At 49.3% G+C, this 18,601-nt stretch overlaps 1 protein-coding gene across 3 annotated transcripts in view; it reads right to left on the bottom strand.

Annotated features, from left to right (window-relative positions):
* Positions 1 to 3,056: 3,056 nt before the first annotated feature.
* GSN (gelsolin) overlaps positions 3,057 to 18,601 on the bottom strand; it is a 48,021-nt gene continuing 32,476 nt past the window's right edge. For all 3 annotated transcript variants that reach the window (XM_028161451.2, XM_008152134.3, XM_008152137.3), the window contains 13 exons: positions 17,252 to 17,401; positions 16,033 to 16,122; positions 13,322 to 13,454; positions 11,948 to 12,036; positions 11,572 to 11,787; positions 9,733 to 9,866; positions 8,728 to 8,818; positions 6,780 to 6,950; positions 6,002 to 6,176; positions 4,852 to 4,976; positions 4,534 to 4,611; positions 4,213 to 4,273; positions 3,057 to 3,422 (listed from right to left, as the gene is read on the bottom strand). In XM_028161451.2, the coding sequence (XP_028017252.2) occupies positions 3,253 to 3,422; positions 4,213 to 4,273; positions 4,534 to 4,611; positions 4,852 to 4,976; positions 6,002 to 6,176; positions 6,780 to 6,950; positions 8,728 to 8,818; positions 9,733 to 9,866; positions 11,572 to 11,787; positions 11,948 to 12,036; positions 13,322 to 13,454; positions 16,033 to 16,122; positions 17,252 to 17,401 (1,683 nt within the window). In that variant the 3' untranslated portion in view covers positions 3,057 to 3,252. The remainder of the gene's footprint in view (positions 3,423 to 4,212; positions 4,274 to 4,533; positions 4,612 to 4,851; positions 4,977 to 6,001; positions 6,177 to 6,779; positions 6,951 to 8,727; positions 8,819 to 9,732; positions 9,867 to 11,571; positions 11,788 to 11,947; positions 12,037 to 13,321; positions 13,455 to 16,032; positions 16,123 to 17,251; positions 17,402 to 18,601) is intronic.

Genomic DNA, 18,601 nt, shown 5'->3' on the forward strand with positions numbered 1-18,601 from the left:
TTGGGGGTTTGTAACCATGACATGTTACAACACTAGCCTGAGCTGGAGGATACCCGGGTTCCATTGACCTTTAAGCTTATGTGGCCCTTTAAACTACATTATTTCTGTGATCTTCACAACATCGGGTCTTCCCAAGGTTGCTCAGCTAGTAAATAGTGAACCAGTAGTTTTCAAACTTTTTAGCAGAAACTCCATCCTCTTTTTTTCCCCAAAGGAAACTGTACACTGGTAAAAGATTTGAAGTGTCTTATCAGGATAAATTCTTAAATTCACATTTATAACATTTACTTAATGTCAATCAATGAGGCTGTTTTAAAAACAGAAATACAACAGGGGGGTAAGGGCATGAATGGGGGGAGGGGTTGGGGTGGTAATGGGGGAATAAGGACACATGTAATACCTTAATTAATAAAGAAAATAATAATAATAAAGTTACAAATGAAAATCCAAAAAAACAAAAATAATCATTGAAGTTATAAAAGGAAATTTCAGCCTTAAATCAGGCTCTACATTTCCTTAATTCCTCCATTTTGTTTCAAGAGCTCTGTGCTATTTATTATCACTTTAAAAATGGAATTTGAATCAAATAGTCATAAAATCACTGAAGCATCTCAGAGAATTCAACAGAGCCTAGTTTAAAACCATGATTCTTCAGTGCTTTCCCACTATATCAGGGAACTTGCCTCACCTGTTAAAATAAGAAATTGGACTCTTACCTGTTTGGGTCCTCAGATCTTTTGAGAATGTGTTGGAAGCTATAGAGCACAAATTTGCACACAACTTCAAATTTCATACAAATTTGTGCTGACCCCATCACTCTGCCTGTCAGGAGATTTAAGAACCCCTGAACTGGATAATCTCTAACATCTTTTTAAATTTTAGCAGCTCTGGGCTCAGATCAGGCTGAATCATTTCTCTCTTGCTGTCCCCTAATGGGAGATGTTAAAGAACCAGCTCTGGGAATCCCGGCTCCCAAATCAGGTTCATTCTGTTTATGGTACCATTAAAAAGGATTCACATGTGCTAATAGGATAAAGCCCTTTTCAATCTGCCCTATAGCCAAAAGAGTTTGTTAAGAAAGGAAATTGAAACCACTAAGAAAACTGAGATTTTAGGAAACTCAAGAAAGTTAGTCACCACAATGGAGCCTAGGAATCTTCCCTTAAAAATTTAGGGGGGTTGGGGGGAGGGGGGAGAGAAACAGGCTGGAAATTAAGCCCTCTGAAAATTACTAGATGTCCCAGGACTGAAAGGAACCATTACTATTAGTAATTATTTTCAGCATCTGGCCCCTAAAAAGTCTCCAACAAAATAACTGTCTACCTATCATCTTGTTATCCCCTTTCTCCGTCCTAGGCTTAACAACAACTCTGAATCAAAAAGATATTTGTACACCAATGTTCACAGCAGCATTATTCAAATAGCCAAAAGTGGAAAGGACCCGTATGTCCAGCGATGGAAAAATAAAATGTGGTGTACCCTGCTGTCCGAAATGAGGGTGTTCCTATGAAACCTTTCATAAGCCAAAATGGCATCAAACAAAGAGTATCCTCCGCTTTACAAAAGTGCAAGTTGCACCACTTTGCTTTTGTGAAAGACCTACTTTAGTACCTGGTTTAGCTAACCAGAGGAAATCCGAAGACTTTTTACATAAAAGCTGTTACAGTACTCATTCTGATCTTACGCAAAAGGATGGAGACCTAATGGGATCTTTTGGAAAGAGGGGCCTACCCATATACATTCAATGGCATATTAGTCACAAAAAGGAATGGCGTTTTTACATATGCTAAAAAATGTTTGAATCAGTGAAATAAGCCAGACACACAGGACAAATATTGGATGATTACAGTTATATGAGGCACCTAGAATGGTAAATTCATAAAGGCATAAAGAATAAAGGTTAAACAGGCTAGGGGAACAGGGAAGGGAATGGGGGAATAAGAAATTACTGTTTAATGGACACAGATTTTATGTTGGGGATTATGACAAACTAGAGGCCTGGTGCACAAATTTGTGCACATTGAAAGGAAATTAATTAGAAGGTGGCCAGTGGGGTGGGACTGGGAGAGACAGATGGCCAGACTCGCCATGGAGCCAACCTCCCATGGTCCCTTCCTGGCTGGCCGCACCTGGGATGGCACTGTGGCTCAAAAGGCGTCTGTAGAGTGAGCGGGGTCCCTCCGGCAGGTGGGGTCCCTTGGCCTGGCCTGCGGGGATCGGGTCTAAACCGGCTCTCCGACATCCCCTGAGGGGTCCTAGAGTGCGAGAGGGCACTCTGCAAAGTTGCTGTCGTACAGGGTGTGGAACGCAAATGCAAATGTTCAGTAAAGCAGAATTGGGCCGACAGTGCCCCAGCAACAACATAACCCATGGTCAAAGGTAGAATTGTGTGGCCCCGTGAGGAATTGGGCTCCCTCTTCTCTGGTTCCAGGGTGCGTCACCTGAGAACCACTGCAGCTCGGCAGCTCCTGCTTTGAGCGTCTGCCCCCTGGTAGTCAGCCCATGTCATAGTGACCAGTCGGATGGTAGGAGGGACACTTAGCATATTAGCCTTTTATATATATAGATGTTTGGGGATGGCTACACAACATTGTATTTAATGCCACTGAATTGTACACTTACAAGTGGTCACAATGATATATATTATGTTATGTATAGTTTACCACACAAAAAATAACAACAAAACGGGAACGTACCATTAAAAACATTTTTTTGGACTTCGGTTCAAGGATTCCCCAGAAGCTTGGCCGAACCTTCCTGGACTGCCCAACATGTACCATGCTTCCATCCAAGCTTCTCTCACTTTCCTTCACTTGGGATTGGACTTGCATCTGGGTCTGCTCGTTCTCAGGCCTTCCCCAGTTCCCTCCACACACAGTTCCCCTAGTACAGCCTGTGCTCATTTCATTTTACCTTGGCACCTGCTTCTTGAAGGACCAGGATTAACACCCAGAGTGAATGCAGCTGCTGCACTTGTACCCAGGCACCTGTGAGGCCCCTCCCTGGGCATCCTCAGAGTAATTACCAGGACGCACTGAGCCACACAGCAGGCTAACCCACTTCAAAAAAGCTTTTATTGAATTTAATTTCCAAAAGCACTGATTTTTGAGACAATTTTGATAGGACCCTGAATGTTTGCAGGGCTGTTTTTGGCTACTGTAAAAAACACACACACATCAGGATGGCCCTACTATGAGGGATGGACAGTTCTAGAAGGCACTGACCAGTGACAGGGGTGGGGCCTGCCCTTCCTCAGGCAGCCAGCTCTGCAAGGGCCCTGTCCAAGGGGTCCGTAGACCAGTAGTCATCATCCCAGCCAAGGAACCAGCCCACGAAGGAGGGGGGCTCAAAGCCTTGCTTGACCATGGTGATGGGGGTCCGCCTGTCACGATTCGCTGGGTCCGTCTCAATATACCGCTTAGCTGCATACACACATACAGGAGAAGGAAAACAGAATCCTCAGTGCCTCCCTCGCCAGGGAGAGGGTTCAGAGCAGGAGTTACCTTAGATCAGTGGTCGGAAAACTGCAGCTCGCGAGCCAGGGTTTGCCGCTCTGTTGACTAAGGAGTTTGCCGACCACTGACCTAGACTCTCGATTCCAATAATTACAGGCTGTTGTTGTTCCTTGTGATTAAGCCCCTATCCCAATGGTCGGCAAACTCATTAGTCAACAGAGCGGCAAACCGTGGCTCGCGAGCCGCAGTTTGCCAACCACCCTTAGATGGTTTTTGGTCCTACTGTCCCTAATGCCCAGTCTCTGCACTGGACACCACTGTCCCTTAAATGCAATGATACTCACAGGATTCTCCCACCACCCCGCCCAGGAACCCAGGAGGGGACGGGGTTACAGCTTAACCTCCTGCCTGGATCATTTCTCTCTTGCTGTCCCCTAATGGGAGATGTTAAAGAACCAGTTCTGGGAATTCCGGCTCCCAAATCAAGTTCATTCTGTTTCCCATCACAGAAATCCCAGGAAGATCAGTCCTTGGGCATTCTGGGAACCCGAGCAGCTGCTCCCTGCTCCTTCCTTTCCCTGGCGTGACCTGAGGCTTTCTGGCGCTGAGCTGTTCTCTCTCCACCCCAGGCAGGGCTCCCGAGGGACTGACCATGGATGAGGAAGTCCCCACCCCACTGTCATGAACTCCCAGACTCTAAGGAAGCTGCTCCCACCCCACCGTGTGAAACGACCCACAGGCAGACTTGGGTCCTCACCAGAGTTCAAGGCTTCCGTCTTCTCCTCTTCTTGAGAATCCTTTCCAACCCAGACAAAGACCTGGAGGTGAGATGTGAAATAAAAAGTGCATGAGGGTCCTGGCCAAACTCACTGCCGGACGAGGAGGGGAGGTTCCAGGCGCAGGTCTGGACAAACCCTCAGCTGGCAAAGCTCACAGACGACTAGGATTTGAAATGCACTTTTCCAGCAACACCTGGCACTGCCTCTTTTAAGTCTTCTGTCAACACCTTGGAGCTGGAAGTCTAGGTCCTCCCACTCCCTCGGGCCCTGAGAGCCTTTGCCTTCTGTCCTTCACCCACCTGGTCCCAGGTGTCCAGGAGCATGACGTCATCAGTGGCCAGGTCTTCCTGCATGAGCTCGCCAGGGACCTCTTCGATCTGGGAAGGAACAGAAGAGGTGAAACAAAGCGCCCAGCCAGCCCCCTTCCTTCCCTGGGAAGGCTCCCCATAGCACAGAGGGAGCTGCAGAGCCGGCTCTGGCCAGCAGGGGGCTCCCTCCTCTGTGCTGTGCCAGCAGATCTGCTTCTCCCTGCCCCTGCTGCCCTGGGCCCTGCTCCCTGAAACATGCCCCTCCCCACTTCCCCCACCTCCCCACCCCTGGGACACGCAGGCACTCACCACAAAACGTCCGATCTTGTTGGAGCAGGCAAAGAGGCGAGGAGGGTGGGCGTCCATCTTCTTGTCCTTCAGCCGTGGGGACGTGCGGTAGGTGGCCTTCCCACCCAGGGCCTCCCAGAAGCTGTCTGTGAGGGGAGGCCACACAAATCGCCATCTGACACCACTGCCTCCCTGGCACTTCTCATCAGTCTGGAACAAGCCCTGCCCTAGAGCAGCCACCGCTCTCAGTCCCCACCCTCCATCTTAAAATCCCAGGGGGCCCAGGAGGGACGGGGCCTGAGAGATTGGAAGGTGATGAAACGGAGCCCGGAGGGACAGACTTGGCAGTAGATGCACGACAGCAGGGCAGGATGAGGAAGATTATTCCCACTCAGCAAATGAGCTGATTGGGGCTCAGAGAGATGCAGCAACACACTGGACATCACACAGCCAGTACTCGAGTGAAGCCAGGATGCAGATCTTCCCAAACTCCCATCCCCATAGTCTGTCCACTATACCTGCTCTATGTTCAGTAAAGACTATGTGACTGTTTAAATTTTAAATTCATTCAAATGAAATACAATGAAAAATTCAGTTCCTCAGGCTAATTCCCACCAGTGACATTTCAAGTGCTCATTAGCTACACGTGACTGGTGGCCACCAAATTGGACCTGGCAGATAAAGAGCATGTCCACCCTCTCAGAAGGTTCCACCAGACACGCGGCTCTTTCCCGGGTCTGTGCAGCACCAAGCAGGAGGGAGTGGGATTAAAAGAAGAGCAGAGAGACTGAGCAGAGAGATGCTCCTGGCTCGTGTTCTGGAAACAGAGGGGGGCCCGTGGCAGTTTGGTGCACAGAGTCTAAAGATTAGAAGAGACCGCTGCCCCTGCCTATGGTCTTTCAAGGCTTCCTAGCAAATGACCACCTCCTCCAGCAGCCTTCCCTGACTGCCCCAGCCCACACTGAGCTCTCCTTTCTCTAACTCCTGGAGGCCTCTCTCTCATACCACAGCCCTCATTTTCATCCAACGTGCTTTTACTTATCACACTTTAGGAGACAGGCAGTGAGAAAGGGTGAGGATATAGAGCCCCCAAAGAGAAGGAAGGTAGGGTAGCCTAACACCTGCAGTCCACCGAGAGCAGCAGGCTCCTCTGCCCCTCGGTCCTTCCTACCTGGCTCGCTGCCTTCTGCCACCAGCACAGGTTGGGCCTGCAGCACCCTGAGCAGCTCCTGGGCCCCTGTCTTCTCCGCTTCGCTGGCTCCTGTACCCACCCAGAGGTAGGCGGCCGAGGGAGTTTTCAGGACAAAGGCATCATTGGAATTCAGTGCACCAGCCTTAGGCATTATCTGGGAGGAGAGCGTTTGATTAATAGGAAACCAGACAAAACGCCCTCAGCCCCCTTCTCACCGCCCGGGAGACACTGCAGCAGGACCACCTTAGGTGGGGACTTGGATGAGCACAGCCCATTCCAGCTGAGGGCACAGACGTTGGACACTGAGGGGCTTGGTTGACCTCCAGGAGTCACTAATGCCCTGTGGCTAGCCAAGGTGATTCTAGAATTCTGGGATGCATGAACAGAGGTTGAGTGCCCAGAATAAAGGAAGTGATAGTCCTATTCTCTTTCAGGCTGCTCAGACCATTCCGTAGGATTACGTTCAGGTGTGTACCTTCCATCATGAAAGGGACAGTAGCCAGCTGAAAAGTAATCGGAAAGTGCCCAGATGGTAAAGCCTGAACGCCCTGCAAGTAGTGAGCTCCCCGTTATGGAAGATGTGCAAGGGGCCCTGGGCATCCTTGAACAAGGGGAAGTCTAAGACAATCCTGCTGCAGGTACAAAAAGTTGCTTCTTAACCCCTCACTCAATCCTGTATCCAGAGGTCTGCTCATCAGCCTTGGAGGTTTCTAGGAGGCCACACCCTTCTGGGGTCCACGGTCTGGGTGTTAGTTACCTCAACAGCTCGGGTGGCTCCAGAGCTGCTGGCCCGGACTTGGAAGAGGCGAGTACTGGCGGGGGCTGTCTGCCCACCCTCGCGGGAGGTGCCACCCTTGTAGATGATCATGGGCTTCCCGCCAAACAGGCTCATGAGGTGGGCGGGCTCCTTGCCTTGGACCACACGGCTCTGGCAGGAAGACAAGAGAGCAAGTCAGAAAAGTGGGGCATTAGTCTTTCCTCCCTCCCTGGATAGCATGGCCCAGGCCAGCCTCCCAAACGAGGCCATCACGCTTGTGTGTGTGTGGTATGGAGCTGACCCTACAGCACACAGGGCTGTGCAGGGCAAAGGGAATTCTGGGAAAACTGGAGACACTGCTATGACTCGAGGTCCCCCGGGCACTGCCTCAGTCGCTCTCCCATCCCAAGAGGACCTGCTTTGCTGACCTGACCCTGAGTCTAGGCCAAGAAGCAAGAGAGCCCATGTTTGCAAATGTTCCCTTAAATGGAAGCACAGGGACTGTCCGCGGACATGCTTCCAGGACGGTGACATCAGCTCCAGGCACAAAAGCCAGTGGTGGTGAGAAGCGAACCTTCCAGATCTGGAGACCCCTCCCGCACAGTCAGTGCCCCAGATGCAGGCTGCAGGTATAGGCCAAGATACATCACATCTGCTCCTGCCCATGTGCCCACTCAGATCCTAGTTGTGGCCCCTCGAGCTAAATCTAGGAGGAAATCTCATGTGTGTGTAGGGAGTACTTTGCTCACTCCCCAGTATGACCCCCACTGCTGGGTTAGAGCTCAGATCCCAGCACCGCACTGATGGTGACATTTTGGGCACATGCCTCAACCTCTCAGGTTCTTCCTCGTAAAATGAGGCCAAGAATGCCCAGCATCCAGAGACCACCACTGTCACAAAGTTCAGGGCACAGACCTTGGATCTAAACCTAGAGTCCCACCTACTCCAGGTGTAGGATAGAGGAGGGAGAATTCTGTCTCCTTCCCCCTTATCTTCCCAACCTGGCTCTGCTGCCCTCCAGGGCCCCACCCTGTAGCCAGAACAACCTTTCAGACGCCCAAATCACCTCACATCAGATTTATCCCTCAACAATATCCCCTTGCTCTCAGGATCAAGGTCAACATCCTCACCATGGCTTCTGTGTTCTCTGAGCATCTCTCCAGACTCCTATCATTCTAATACCCAATATCCCCCCGACCCCCCCCCCCACCTCAGGGTCTTTGCAGTAACTCTTCCCTCTGCCTGGAATGTGCTTGCCTGCACACTTTACCTGGCCAACTCTTACCCATTCGTTAGGCCCCAGCTGCAAGTCCCTTCCTCCAGAGGGTGAGGATAGGGGTCCTTCTCTAATCGGATTACATCCTAGCTGGGATCTATATCCTTACACTTAACATGCATGTATAAGGGGCCTACTACGGGCCAGGCATGGCTCTAGATGCTTTACAAATACTAACTCTTCATCTGCACAGTACTCCTACCAGATAGGTGCTGTTATTATCCACAATCTGAGAACAAAGTGTAAAGAGGCTCAGAGACTTGCCCATGGTTGCCCACAGGTGAAGACAGGCTTCAGCCCTAAGCAGGCGGCCACCAAGCCCATGCTCTGAGCTGCTCTGCCAGGCTGCTCTCCCGTTTTTCTCCTACAGTGTCTTAGGGTTTTCTCTCACTGCATGTAACAGCGTGTGATTTGATCTCCAGTGTGTTTACGTCTGGTAAAGGTCTTTCTGTCCCCTAGACTAGAAACCCATCAGGTCAGGCGCAGGTCTGTGTGTTCATGGCTACAGATGCAGTGCCAGGCACATGGGAGTCCTCCTAAATGTTTGTTGGATGGATGGATGGATGGATGGATGGATGGATGGATGGATGGATGGATTGATAAATAGACAGATGAGTGAACAGATAGACAAGGACCAGAATGTGGCCCAGAGAGGCGCAGGACTGGGCTCACCTGGACAGGGGTACCTCCCAGCTCCTCATCCAGCTGTGCAGTCAGGATAGCAGACGCAGCGACCTCATCCTGGGTGGACTGGGCACCCTGCCTGGAAGAGGGAGGAAGTGATACTTAGTACTGGGGTTCACACAGAGACCTGAATCTCTCCTTGCACCTGAGCATGATAAACCCACAAATTACCAGATTACAGGCAATCAAACTGATACCAGAGAGGGCAAGGGGTTCTCTGAACAACAACCACACAATGTTCATAATAGCAAAAGACTGCAATAATCCAAGTATTCATCAGCAGGAAATCTGTTAAACTACAGTTCAGCCACACCCTGGAATATTATGCAGCTATCAAAAAAAGCAAGGAAACTCGCTGACACAGATTAGTCTCCAGGAAGCATAAGTGAGAAAAGCAAAGTGCAGGACAATATATAAAGTATGCTATCTTTTGTGTAAAGAAGGGAGAGAACTAGGAATATAGGGTCATATTTGCTTGTGTTTGCATGAAGAATTACTGGAAGGCTATACAAAAAAAACTAATAAAAGTGGCGACCCATGGAGGGGTGAAGTTGGAGAACAGGACTGGGAACAAGATTTCTAAATACATACTTTTTAATTCTGTTTTGATTTTCTGAATTACAAAAATGTGTTACCTATTTTTAAAAAAATTAAAAATAATTTTTCATTAGAAAATAGGTGGAAGGATAAACACCTGTGTGCACAGTACTTAGAGTGAAATGTGGGGGAGATTTTCTGCAGGTTTGTTTCTCCCTATTCCATCCCTATTCACCACATCTCTTACAATGGCCACGGAATGTTTTTATAAGAACAGCTTAAAAGGCCTTCCAAGAAATAAGACAAGTGGTGTTGCTCTTTGCATGAGAGCCATTCCCAGCAGAGTGGTGTCCCATCTCGGGCCCACATACAATTAGACACACCCTTCAGCCCCGGTTGCCCCCTGCCCTCAGGGCTCCCACATTCCACCCACAGCACGTGGCCCCGGTACCTCACCAGTTATAGATGATCTGGCCCTGGCGGCCACCGTGGCGGTAGTTGTACAGGATGATGTAGCTGTCCCCACCGTAGAACTGCCCATATGTAGCGGGGTCCACAGGCACTTTGTTGGAGCCTTCAATTCTCCAGATCTGCCAGAGCAAAGCTGGACTCAACATGGTGCGGCACCCCACCCCCCAGTTCAGCCCCACCACAGTGACGCCCCCTGGGACAAGCTTTTGATAGGTGACTCCACCTGGGCTCAGAATGAAGCTAAATAATTTACCCTTCTCTGAATTCCTGCCCCCCCCCTCCCCCAAACTCTCCCGTACTTCCTCCTCAGAGGGATTAGCACAGGCACTGGCAGCTGGCTTTTAGTGAGCATAGCACAGCGAGAGCTGAGGGCACAAATCAACATACGATCCAGCCTCCACCCGCTTAGAGGTTGTGTGACCTGGAACAACTTGCTTAAACTCTATGAACCTCAGTTTCCTCATCTGAAAAATGGAAAGGTTGTTGTGAGGATCAAGTGAGTTTATTCATGAAAGTCTAGCACAGAGCCTGGCACAGGGTGCTAGCTCTGCAGTGAGGCAGCTACTTTATTATTAGAATTATTACTGTTGTTATTACTAATTTTGCCATTATCTGTATTATTATTGAATTGTCTGGACGCTACAGATGGCCTCCAGAGGCAGGGCCATCACTAGGTGACCTCAGAATGATCCCTGCGGGCAGATCTCTTTTCAGAGCTCTGGTGACAGGGTTTTTCCGGGTGGCCATGGGGCCCTGCAGCGCCACCTGGTGGTGCTGCACAGACTCTGAGTCCTGCAAGTCCCGGGAAACAGAAGCCCAGAATCTCAGGACCTTCAAAATTCTTGAAGGTGATGGAGTGGGATTAAACCTCACTTTAAAGGTAAAAAAAAGTGAAGCTCAAAGAGGTTAAGTTACTCACCCAACTTCACACAGCCAGGCGGCCAGGGCTCTTTCCATACTACCCTACCCTGAACATTTTCACTGCATCCTCTCCTCCCACTCAAGGAATGAATGAATGAATGAATGAATGATACCAATGATACAGATGATACTAAAAATTAACCTTTTTGCTATTTCTATCATGTGGAATGGGATCCATGTTTGCTAGAAGCAGATTCTATCTCATAAACATCTCTAAACTCCAGCCCACTCTTCGCCATCTTCACTGTCTTCCTGGTCTCAAGGTCGTCTTCTCTTCCCTAAACTACCATAACAACCTCATCGTGGGGTCTCTACCTTCATTTTCCTGCCTCTAATCCATTTTCACAGAGTTCTGACAGCACAGAACGGAGCCTGTCACATTTCTGCTTTTATCGCTAGCACCCACATGTTGCAAGGGTAAGTCCACACCCTCCTTGCGGATGTCCTCAGCACCAGGCTCTGGGACAGCTTCCAGCCTCCTGTAAGACCCGCGGCTCCTCTCTGGCAGCAAGTCCATATTCATACTAAGAGCCAACCCAGTGCCCCCATCTCTGTGAAGACTGCCCAGACCATCCTACCCTCACTGTCTTCCTCTGTCCCCATAATCCCTTTGCTGGCCTCCTATCTTCCACTGACCACACAGGTCTGCTCAATCAGCTGTGACTATGTCACCTCCCTTCCCAGGCCAGGCACTTCTCATAGGCAGGTGGGTCCTGAGACACTTGGCACTCAGGGCCTAGCACACAGTAGGTGCTTAGAGTATGCTGGCTATAAAAATTAAGACAAACGTATCTCATCCACCAGAACTGTGGTCCAAACCCCATAGAGAAAAGTACATGGGCCAGATGTGCCTAGGAGGGAGCGAGGGAAGGGCCTGGACATGCCCACCCCAGCCCCAGGTACCTGCTTCTGGCCTGTGCCGTCATCATCCATGCCGTGCTGGGCGGCCATGGCAGTGGAAGTGTGCAGGGTGGCGGCGTCGAAGGGCACCCTCTCCACATTGGCGATGTGGCTGGAGAGATAGGTCAAGCCCAGGCCATCTGTCTGGTCTGGGTCCCGCCAGTTCTTGAAGAACTGCTTGAACAGTGGGGTCTCACCGCCCTCAGGAAGGACAGCGACCTGGAAGGGGTCAGAGAAGAGCAGGATGTGGCTGGGACCCCCAGGTCAGGAGGGGTCCTAGGAGCCTCAGTCCACACTGAGGGGGGACACACACCCCAGGCCAGCCCTTTCTCACCCAAACTGGACCCACCCTCACTCTCCTACCCGACTCCAGACTCACCTGGGTCTGCCTGGGGTAGTCCATCTTGGAGATGAAGTCAGTGGCTGTTTTGAGGGCAGCTTTCCTCTCCTCGGTGTTGGCCCCCCTGCCTATTGGCAGACAGAAGATAAGGGACCTGGGGTCAGGGCTGCGCCCTAACATTCCGGGGTCCAGAGAAGGTAGCAGCCAGACCTCCCCCTTCCTCTTCTTAGACTATGGGCAGCCAAAGTGAGAGACACCCTCTCCTAGAGCTGACCATTCCTAGATCCCCTGCAGTCCAGCAGGGATCCTGGCTGATGTCAGCAACCACAGCCACCATCTTGGACAATTGACTCTGATTAGGACTACACATAGGTATTTTCATTGAATTCACCTAATGACCCTAGGTGTGATAAAGATCAGTATTATCTCATCCCCATTTACATATAAGGAAACCAGTGTCTCAGAGAGGTTAAGCGACTTGACCATAGCCACTCAGCAAGTGGGAAAGCTCTAACTGCCCCATTGATTCTGAAGCCTGCATACCACACACTCAGGCTCCTACTCTCTCCTAGGCCATCTTTCCTCCAACTCCACAGTCTGAAGTGTTTCCCAACCCTGAGAGCATCCCTGTGTCTGGTGTCTGGACAGCTCCTGGCCCCAGTCTTCTCATTGCCAAGGTTGAGGAGCCAAGAAGAAGATGATGATGATGATGATGACGACGACGATGACAATAGCCACACCTGTTCAACTCTCTCTCCCTCTCTCTGCCATGTTCTGCACCCACTGCCTCCCTCCCCTGTGTCTTCTTCCTCTGGACTAATGAGAAAGCATCTGAGGACAGTGCTGATGCACCTGCTCAGAAACATTTGGGCCAGCATCTTCCAGGAGCCTCCCTTAATCAGCACCCAAGACAGCCCACAGAGTCCACGACCCCCAGCTCAGCATTTCTCCAACAGAAACCAGACCACCTTTATGAAAAGCCCCCAGTACATTAGCAAGTTAAAGGCACTGGACAAGTCCTGCAGTAAACAAGCCTGTGAGCATAATTTCACCCAGTGTTGACCATAAACTTATTGGACCACAAAGCTATATATTAATTTTTTACATATTTTTTATATGATGCCAATTAACTTCTTCAAAAACTGGTGTTATGACACATTTGGGAAACACTGGTTTTAGCCCGAATAGGAAGTCTGGGACCCAAAGAGCCAAGTGAATTACCCAAGATCACACAGCGAGTCAACCGCAAAGCCAGGGCTTTAGCTCGATCCCCCGATTTCCATTGAGGAGCATGCCACTGCCTTGGGGTCCATGGAACACACTCTATTTCCCTCCTGAGCTGAGTGCCTGCCAGGCTCTAGGAGCTCCCACCAAGGCCCCGTTAGTTAAGAGTCCTTTCCCAGCCCCCAGTACCTTTCCAGACAAAGATTTTCCCGTCTTTGCCATGGTCCAGGATGAAGCAGTCCTCTGTCTTCAAGGCCCCCTGGGCGAAGGGGTTCTCATCAGCCACCAGCAACACTGACATGGTGCCCGCACCATTGGAGACCTAAGGGGACAGGAGAAGAGCCCAGATGTGAGTAACTTCCACCACCTAAGGCTGCCCAGAGGGCACCTCAAGCCAACACAAGTCCACATCCCAACCCTGCCACAAACACAGGGCAGAGTAATGCCTGGGCTTGCATCCTCTGATGTCAGCAACCACAGCCACCATCTTGGAAGGCTCTGAGGCTCTCTCAGGTCTTCTTTCTCTTTTCCTGCTTTGTCACGGCCATGTCTGTGCCCACACACAGGTGGAACATGGAAAGGGCAAGGGAATAAAATGCAGGCGGCGTAGGAGAAGAATGGTACAATTGGCTGAGAAGATAGTTAATCTCATCAGGAAAAATAAATAAATAAAAGTGAATGCAATGTGGTAGCGTGAATTGGAATCTGGAATAAAAAATTGGGGAAACCTGAATAAAGTCTGTAGTTCAGTTACTAGCGTGGAACCGGTGTTAATGTCTTAGTTTTGACAAATGTACCTGGTTATGTTACATATTAAGGAGATGCTGATGAAGGAGATATATGGGAACACTCTGTACTATCCTTGCAATTTTTCTGAAAACCTAAAAACAATTCCAAAATAAAAAGTTCATTAAGTTATTTTTTTAAAGTGAACTATATCAATCAAAATTCAGAAGACTGACAATACCCAGTTTGGACAAGGCTCTGGGCACACAAGCACTTTCAAACCCCCGGGGAGGGCTATTTGGGAGCTCTTCCAGAGGGCAGCTTGGTAATAATATGTGTCCGAACTTTACATAATGAGTGTTCGGTACTTACTGAGTACTTGGTATGTGCTAGCACTGTTCGGAGCAATTTGTGTAACTGATGACTTACATAATTATAGAACTCCTTAATCCTTGCCACAACCCTATGATAGTTCTACTACTACCCCCATTTTATCACATGGAAACCAAGGCGCAGAGAGGTGAAGCAACCTGCACACTAGAGAGCACCAGCCTGGGATTCGAGCCCAGGCAGTCTGACTCCAGAACTAGTGTCTTCCTGTGACCGTGTCTGGGAACTTGCTCTATTGCCATATTTAGCACAAGTGCAATCGGACTGTCTGCAATCGGAAAAGGCGGAAACATCCTCTAATGTCCATCATTAAGGATATGCTGAAACTCTTATGCTCCTGAAATGGACCACCATAAAGAGCCATGTGGGTCTAGTTTACAAAGGTATTCATGACCACAGCTGAGGGGGAGAAATGAAGGCCACAGAACAGCATGAATAGTTTGGATCTATTTGTATCAAGTAGAGATGGACAAAGTATATAATTAGATGCAGAAAGATGTAATCTGGACTTTTTTTCCCCCCATTAAATGGTAACCATGGTAACCCATGGAGAGGGGAGGAAGGGAACCATTTTTTTAAATTGCATATTGTTACTTTTGAAATTAAAATACATTTCAAAATAGTACTGGTTATCTTAAACCAGTCAGATTAAGGAGATTCTTTTTCTTTTTTTTAAATATATTTTTATTGACTTCAGAGAGGAATGGAGAGGGAGAGAAAGATAGAAATATCAGTGATGAGAGAGAACCATTGATCAGCTGTCTCCTGCATGCCCCCTACTGGGGATCAAGCCCGTAACCCTGGCATGTGCCCTTGACCACAATCGAACCCGGGACCCATCAGTGCACAGGCCAGCCCTCTATCCACTGAGCCAAGCCCATTAGGACCTTTCTCTCTCTCTCTCTCTCTCTCTCTCTCTCTCTCTCGCTCTCGCTCTCGCTCGCTCTCTCTCTCTCTCTCATTGTGTGTGTGTGTGTGTGTGTGTGTGTGTGTGTGTGTGTATTTAATTTTTATTCAATTTATTGGGGTGACATTGGCTAATAAAATTATATAGGTTTCAAGTGTAAATTCTATAAGACATCATCTGTATTTTTTAGTATAGCTATTTTATTTTTATAGTGAATATGCATTCTTTATCAAAATAAAAATCACTAATGTGGTTTTTCTTTGGAGGTAATGAACATGTGTGCCCCATTTAAACCCAAGGCACAACAGGAATGTCATAGCTACGTGGGGCTTTCTCCTGGAGCTCAGCCACCAGGCCAAAGTTCCTTAGCTCAAGAGCAGCCTCAATTCAGTTTTAAAAATCACAAGGAAGAAATTATAAATAAAGTCATTAACCATAACCCTCCCCCTGCAAAAAACAAAAACAAAACAACCACAAAACACCACATGCCCATTTCTGTAGCATTTCCCCAAGTACTTTCCTAAAACGCTTTCCTGTCATTTTTCTCTGTGGACCCTCAGAAACTCTGCAAAGTTCACTTTACTGCCCTTCTCCCCATTTTACAGACTAGAAAACCGAGTCCCAGAGAGAGGACACGTACTGCCAAGACCCCATGGATGAACATGACACAGATGTGTCTGTGGTCAATGGCTTTCTCTTGCTCTTGGTGCAGGAGGCAAAGGCAGTAGATGGATGCCCATTGGAAACCTGCAGAAGCCAAGCCCCTACCATACCCCCCAAGCATGCTCAGCTCAAGGCCTCACACAATGGAGCTCAGGAAGGCTCAGTGCCCCACTTCCCTGGCATGACCCAAGGGGACAGAGCAGCTGAGGCTCACCTTGTAGAGCTTGGCCAGCTGGCGGTTGGCTGCGTCCTCCTTGGCTGTATCATCAGTACCTTCGGGCAGAGTCGGCTTGGAGCCCAGCACCTGCAGAGATGGAGAGGTGGAAGAAAGGGTGGCTGTGAGCTCCCAGCAGCCTCCTCCCACAGGAGGGGCCTGGACTCCTGACAGACCCCCTCCTGGGCAGGCAAGGACCACACAGGCATCCATAGCGACCCTCCAGTTAGGGGAAAACCCCTCCAGAGACAGCCTGCATCTTCACATGCCTCAACCACATCGGCCTGTCACCCTGTCTCTAAGAGTTCCGGAGGATCCCTGCTCCTCTGCTTCCAGGACGGTCCTTCAGATATTTACTCTACCATTTCCTCCTAGGCCTTCTAAGCCCGATAACCACAGCTACTGACCACACCTTCCACCCAGTGCCTTTAGGCGATCCCACTTAATGCTTACACCCATGCTAGGAGGCACAGGTTATCACTCTTACTTTACAGAAGTCCCAAGAGATGAAGAGAAGGAGTGACTTATGCACACAGCTACAAGTGGCCAAGCAGAACTGAACCTGTGACTGCAGAGCCTGCTTCACTCCTCCATCCTGGTCACACTAGCCTCAACTGCCTCAACCGCCCCAGCTACCAACCCTCCCAAGCCATGGTTGTTTCCAGGCTCCTCCTCATCATAATCACTCCCTGCTCTTCCTAGAAACCAAAATGCCAACACCCCAAGATGAGCAGGAGCTAAGTGGGTGGAGCAGGGATCATAGTGTCCCCCATTTTCCTGGTGAGGTTTACCTCTAATGACACGTTCACAAAGCAAAATGGCTGACAATTGTATCACGCAGTTGACTAAACAGGCCATAAACCACCAGGAATGGGCAGAAAAGAGAGGACTGGGTCTCGGTTGTCTTTTTATGATCTGGCTCCAGCACCAGGCTTGCTCTCAAGAGACCCGCTTCCTCAGCTACGTTGGAGGACCTGGACTCCCAGCTGGAGGGTGTGGCTCACGACCCCAGCAAACAGCAAGTCGTGGATTCCAGCCCACCTCTCAGGGGAGTCTGGGAGTTGTCAGGGAAGCTGCTCTTCCCCATTTCCTAAAGAGATCCAGCTGGATAGAAAAGCAAATTCAACTCAAAATTGCCTACTAAATGGAAGAAAGTAAAGAGCATCCTGTCTACATGCTCAGCTCCCACCCCACACTCCTGGGACGTGGCTGTCAGTACCTGGAGCATCGCCTCGGGCTCAGCGCCCTCCTCAGACACGTGCACTTGGGCCCGGCCATGCCGCTCGTTGTCCCGGATGCCCTTGGACACCTGGGTGGCCTTCAGCCTCTCAAATCGGTTGCTGTTAGAGCCGCACCACTGGTAGATATTCTGTAAGAGAGGGGCCCCACGTAAGGCAATGCCCCAGCCTTTGTGTAAGCTCTGCCCAGTGATAAGGTCAGGAGGACACTGTGGGGCGTGTGTAAGCTCTCCTTGGTCTCTGTTTGCATGGTGAGGGCCGGTGGAGCATGCACAGGTGCACATCAAGCACAATGTGTGTGATCTGAGTGCACCAGAATATGTGAGTGTATGGCTCGGAATATGAGTTTTTTCACAGATACAACTACACAGAGCATGTGTATAAAAATGTTGGCCTGCTGGTGGGAGCAGAAATGGGTACAACCAATTGGAAAACCATCTGGTCATAGCTACTAAAGCTCGGTCTATCAATATCCTATGAGCCAGCCATCCCTCTCCAAGGGCTATGCCCAACAAGTACATCCAGATATCCACCACAAGACCTGTGCAAGAACATCAGAGGAGCACCAGGTGGAATAGCCCCAACCCAGAAACTACCCCAAGGGCCCATCAACAACAGAAAGCATAAATAAATTGTGGCATATCCAGCCAATCAAATCTCAAAAATGAGGAGAATGATCAATCTACAATATGGATGGATCTCAGAAATGGAATGTTGAGCAAAAGTCAAACATAAAAATGAATGGTTCCATGTATATAAAGTTCAGAAAGAGGCAAAACTACTTTGTGCTGTTGAGAGGGTTTAGGATGGTGGTTATCCCTGGAGGTGAAGGGCCTGAAAGAGGACAGGAGGGGCCTTCTGGGGGCTGGTGATATTCTGTTTCCTGATCTGGGTGTTGGTTACACAGTGTGTTCACATTGTGAAATGCACAGAGCTGTGCATTCATGACTCACACACTCTTCTGTGTGCCTATTATACTTTAAATAAGTGTGTGCCTGCATTTGCATAGACATTACACCACATGTAAACATGAGGTTTGGGTGCAATGTCTGTCCACGTTCATTTGCAGGTATGAGGGCCCATGGATTTGGGATGAATGGGTACAAAGCATTACACATCTGTAAGTTGGGCCTGGGTAAGTGTGCCCCACACACATTTCCATATACAAGTGTGCATGTGCAGCTGCACGTCTGTCACATATATATGTGGGTCCTTGAACAACACACCCAAGTTTATGTGTGTAAGCATTGATAATGGTGCCATGTCCATGCTTGGTGGGCAAGAGCCTAACATTTTTGCACATGCCTGCCATGCATTTTTAAGTGAGGGAT

The sequence above is a fragment of the Eptesicus fuscus genome, chromosome 15 (assembly GCF_027574615.1).
Source record: "Eptesicus fuscus isolate TK198812 chromosome 15, DD_ASM_mEF_20220401, whole genome shotgun sequence".
Classification (NCBI taxonomy): Eukaryota; Metazoa; Chordata; class Mammalia; order Chiroptera; family Vespertilionidae; genus Eptesicus; species Eptesicus fuscus.